General features: G+C 43.5%; 1 protein-coding gene across 1 annotated transcript in view; it reads left to right on the plus strand.

Annotated features, from left to right (window-relative positions):
* The window catches only part of HTT (huntingtin), a 137,337-nt gene that overhangs the window by 77,124 nt on the left and 54,699 nt on the right, over positions 1-5,514 (plus strand). The window contains exons 41-42 of the mRNA XM_018554978.1: positions 2,968-3,112; positions 4,964-5,143. Of these exons, the coding sequence (XP_018410480.1) occupies positions 2,968-3,112; positions 4,964-5,143 (325 nt within the window). The remainder of the gene's footprint in view (positions 1-2,967; positions 3,113-4,963; positions 5,144-5,514) is intronic.

Genomic DNA, 5,514 nt, shown 5'->3' on the forward strand with positions numbered 1-5,514 from the left:
TGTTCATACACTTTAAATTTGTTTAACTTTTTGAATAATTATAAGAAGAATTACACTGGGAATTTGTAAAGTGAACCTTTTACATCCTAAAAATGCTCATAAGCATGCGGCTTTACATGCTGATATGAAATCATCTTACATTCACTAAACAAACATATTTTCATTTTACTTACAATTTCTCGTTTTCTAATTCCTGCATCTCTTGGGCATTAGTGATGTAATGTGCCCAAGTGTTGCATCCTGGGAAGGTTCAATCAGCAGAGCATTGCTGTGAAATCTCATCTGTAATCTCACGAGATCTCAGGGAAAGGCATTTTCCTCCCCTGAGATGATGTGCATGGTCACATGTCCTAGTCACATGTGCCAGAAGTTCCAGGAAGTAAAGGGAGATATTAATCTGCCCTTAGTAAAAAATGGCCATTGTGCGAAGACTGGGGAAGAAAAGAGAAATAAGATATGCAAAGAATAAAAATCCGGCAATTATTTAGATTGTCATTACTAAACATTTCTAGAGGTGCCTTTGTTGTTATTTTGAAGATACAGGTAACGGTCCGCTTTTAATTTGACAAACTTTCTCACTTGTTTGAAAGTCCTGAAACAAGTAAAGTGCGAAGCGCATTAGCAAAGCACATGTGTCTTTTCTTTTTTTTGTGTGACGCATGGATCTGGCCATGGTTAGGCCATATTGTTGCTTTATGAATTGGCTAAGTCTTCCCTGGATTATTTGTGGACTTTCTGTCTTTTTTTCTCAGCTTGTGACCTCATATGGTCATACTCATGTTAATATAAGCAGAGTTGGTGCATGGCATACTTAGGAGGCTTTGCCATTAAACACAACCCTAGTTAGCGGAGGAGGAAGACCAGTACATGGCACTGTGCACACAAATCGAATATGACATGCTTTTTCATAAATACAATGTTTACTCCTACACAGCGATCACCCAAAGTACAATTTGTTCCACCAATTTATACATAATTACTTGGTCCCATATCATTAATTGGGAAGCCTAACGAGTTATTAAGTCTTTGCTGCCATGGTTACCACCTTTCACCTAATGTGCAGCCGGTTATTCACTGTCAGGAGACACTTAATATAATTCAGCAATTTCTTCAGTTAGTCTTGTGAATGTACAGCTGATCCTCCCAGTGTTCACATTTATTTTTTGTTTATTTTGGTACATTTTGTGCTTTAACCCTTTAAACAGCGGTTGCTTCCCGGCGGGTGGACATACATTTGCATGATTCTTTTTCTTGTCTACTCGTGCATGCCCCCTAGAATCCCTCCGGACCGGCTGTTACATACAAGCGTTCGGCCGGCTTTACAGTCGGCCATGTGGTGGCGGGGACTGAGAACACCTGCAACACAGCAGCACTCTCCACAGAGAAGGAGGAGAGATCAGCATTCCCCACGACTGATCCCTCCTCCTTCTCTCTCTAAAGGCGGAAGCAATGTGTATTACATCACGTCCACCTTTAGCTGTCATTTCTCTGGCTGCTAGCCAGAGCTCTGCTTCATCAGCTTCTTTGGAGGTCCCCAGGTGACATTAGGGGTCATAGAAAAAAAAAAAGGGAGAACAGTGGACAATATCTGCATAATGATTGTCGGCATGGGCGCTTTTAGTTTCTGCTAGGTGCTCAGCACAGGAGAGCAATTGTGAGTTGGGGACAAAGCTTTGTCACCCCATAACAGGAAACACTTGAACAAGGATGGCAGGATCACCAGGCATTCTTTTCAGGAAAACTGCAGATTTAAAAAGGTTCAACACAGCTTTTAAACATGCATTATTATGTTAAAGTGTATAGGAGATATTCATTATTGGGTTTCGATCTATTTTAAAACAGGCCAACCAAAATATGGAGGATTCCTCACTATTAAAGCCCATCTCCAGGCAAATATTACTCCCAGCCACCCCTCTAACATGCCCTGCACATTGTCTTATTTTCTTACCTTGTGAAATAAATGTATACTCTTCTAAGTCTGCTGTCCCGGTCCCTCGCGTTGGTTATGTGCTTAGATGAAGCACTGAGATCTTGATCTTAGAAGAACATTACATGTATGTAAACAGCATTGTGAGGAAAACGGAGAGAAAAGAGATTCCTGTGCATCATAGATAGGCATGCACATAGAGACTAGCATTACACTACAGTGCCATCTACAGCTCAAAAGACAAATTACACTTAAGTATATGCTGTTGCATTTCCAACAACTTGCTTTTAGGATGACATTACAGTGTCTCTGTTGCACTGGAATCCCAAGGAGTGTTGTCAGCCCTGCACAGTTCTCTGCTGGACTACCTCCCTGTCCTCATCACCATGGTATAAGGGAGGAATTCTGTAGTCCAGCAGGGAAGAACTCAGGCAGGGCTGGCAGTACTGCTTGTGATTTAAGTGCAGCAGAAGCAGCTTTGTCATATCACACCAGAATGGTAGGCAGTCACTGTATTTCTGGCAGGATCAGCAAGTATTGTGTTTGTACTTAAAGCATTTTAAAGAACTTAAGCACAACTAAATGTGCATTTATTGCAGAGCTGTACTGCAAATTATTTTTTTTAATGTGCCCATTTAATTTTCTACATGTTACTATACTATTCTATTCTCTTTGCTGGTTGCACATTTAAAGATGGCACCACAGTGCGCTGACTACAGGCAGCAGACCTATATGTCTGCTGAGAAGAGGATTCTCTTAGCTTCTGATCATTAGCAGAAGAGCTGTCAGATCCCCTTGTGTGCTCAGCTTTGTATTCTTCTGCTGCCATACAAAGACATTGTGCAGAGTAGGGTAAAGTAACGCACAGTAGTTCACCTTTCATTAAAGTGTCTGCTGTGAAATAATGAGAGGCGAAGCCTGCATGCCATGGGTTAGTAGATATTCTACTTCAATACTTCCCTTTACATTGTCCTATTAAATAAGCTAACGTGTCAGACAAGTGCAGACATTAAAGCTGTGTATTTAATCACTGTGTACAGGAGGAACAGCCTGTCTAGTACCAAACTGCTGCTAAGTCCCCAGATGTCAACTGATAGCGATGAGCCTCACCCGGAGTCCAAACTTGGCATGTGTAACCGGGAGATTGTGCGGAGAGGAGCCCTCATTCTATTCTGTGACTATGTGGTGAGTACAAAAAAAAATACAGCCACTAATATAATGGATTTTGTTTATACCAGGCCTGTTTACTTTGCCTTTAGCCATGCTGTAACTTCCTAGATGTCTGCTATATGCTTGTTTAAAGCTACAGCCAGCGCTCCTAGTAAAGCGCTGCTCATTGGCCTCATTCAGTCGTAGAACAATGTGTAAAAAGTATTTAAAATGTCATTTACTGGTTTAATTGCCTTCTCCAAGTTTGGGTCACATGTAATGCAGCAGCTTCTTGAGTTTCAAATATCTCTGATATCTGGGAGTTTAGTACAAGCAGTAACAGCTCCTTCTTGTCTTATTCTATATAAAAGTGTGGCGCTATTAATCTCAACAAAACTCTTCTAAAAGTGTCATAAGCAAAACGAAGCATAAACATTTTTTTTTAAATGTGCAAATTTATAGTAAAGTGCAACTTTTGCAATTGTCAGGTACAAACTGTGCATAAAATGTGCTAATCCTCCCTTATATACATAAATGTGCAGATATCAAGTGCAACGTATACAATTTACAGGTGCAAACAAGTCTCCCTTTATATGCACATCACGACAAACAATAAGTGACTTGTGCTTCAGGCTAGGTTCACACCAGATGTAGTGTGTTCCGGCCCGATTCAGGCCAAAACGCACTGCATCGCATTGCGGCTGGCTCACTTTTTTGTGAGGAGGAGGGGGCGTGGCGGTGCGATCCAAATAGTGCTTGCAGCATTTTGATCGCACTGGACCGGACTGCAGGAACAATGTGCCTTGCGATCCCGTGTGGCAGATCGCATTGCGGCCGGAGGGCTTGGCTACGGTGCCATTCACTTCAATGGCCCGCCACGCCCCCCTCCTGCCCCACAAAAAAGCGAGCCGGCCGCGATGCAGTGCGCTCGGGCCGGAACGCACTGCATCTGGTGTGAACCTAGCCTCCAAGTGCGTGCAGACTCTGCACAAAAGAGTGCATTATACAATCCTTCTTGTCACTTTGCTAGACTTGAGTAAAAACTGTACTTTCCATGTGGCCAGACTGCTTGCATTATTCAGGTGGCAGAGATTTTTATGACTAGCATAGTCAGAGCTAGATGATCCACAGGGCAACCTAGGCAGGAACTTTGGGCCCATCGAATGTCCAGGGGGCCAAACCACAACCTTCATTCTCCTTACCTGTCTCTTCTCAAAGGTGGATGTACTTCTAGGCAGTGGGTGTCTGCTGAAGTGGGCTACACCACTACATACAATGCAGATGGTGTGTTTCTTTGTACCCATAGCAATCCTTATTGATGTCAATCAAAAGGATGGAGGGCCCAAAGCTCGCACCCTGCCTAGGTCCCCATGCTGTCTTAATCTGCCTCTGCATATAGGGCTAGACTCTGCCCACCAACATCCTGGGACGGGTAGCCAAGCTTAGTTGATTGTAGAGAAGCCGCCTAGGGGAAGAATCGTAGGCCGGATTGAAATTGTTTGCGGCAGCAATCAAAGTCTGCCTGACAGGGGAAAAAGGTGAAGTATATGTGAGACATGAGGTCCCCACTGATCACCGTCACTTAAGGTAAAGGGGATGAGTTTTAAAAAAAACTTCTGCCCAGCCATATGCTAGGCGAATGCCGTTCTCTCCACATCTCCATCTAGTGGCAGGAAGTTTTATAAATCATGCCCAAAGGGTCAGGCTTACACAAAATAAGCAAAGTTAAAGTTTAAGGTAAACACAACTCTTCATTAAGTAAAGCTGAATATTGCACCTTGTCATAAACGGCTGATTTAAAATTGTCCTGTGATAAGCTTTAAACATTTACGTCTGATTCAACTGTATAGCTGCTAACGTTTTTCTTTTTCCTTTTTTGTGCTGTAGTGTCAGAACCTGCATGATTCAGAGCATCTTACCTGGCTGATAGTTAATCACGTTCAGGATCTCATCTACCTGTCACATGAACCGCCGGTGCAAGATTTTATTAGTGCAATACACAGAAACTCAGCTGCCAGTGGTCTCTTCATCCAGGCCATACATTCCCGCTGTGAGAATCTAGCAACGGTGAGCTGTCCCATATCCCTTTCTGTACGGAGTCTTCGCCGAAGAAGTATTTATAATGTAAAACTATGGGACTCTAGTGCAACAAATGAAGGGATTTTACTACTTTCCAATTTGAAAGGTTAAAGGAAAACTATGAGGTGAGTGCTTTTCACTCACCTCATAGTTCTAGCCGACCTGTGACAGTGAGACTGTCACAGGTCGGCTCAGTAGATCGGAAGGTGAGAGAACACATACCGGCGTTCGCTCACCTCTCGATCCTGTCACGGCTCTCTGCCGTGACAGGAGAGGGGCGGGATTCCCCGCTCCGATCCGCCAGCGCTGACTGGCGGAACGGACGGGGAGGGGGCGGGTACAGCTGGCTCTGCCTCTAG

This window comes from Nanorana parkeri, unplaced genomic scaffold, assembly GCF_000935625.1.
Source record: "Nanorana parkeri isolate BGI_ZX_2015 unplaced genomic scaffold, ASM93562v1 scaffold180, whole genome shotgun sequence".
NCBI lineage: Eukaryota > Metazoa > Chordata > Amphibia > Anura > Dicroglossidae > Nanorana > Nanorana parkeri.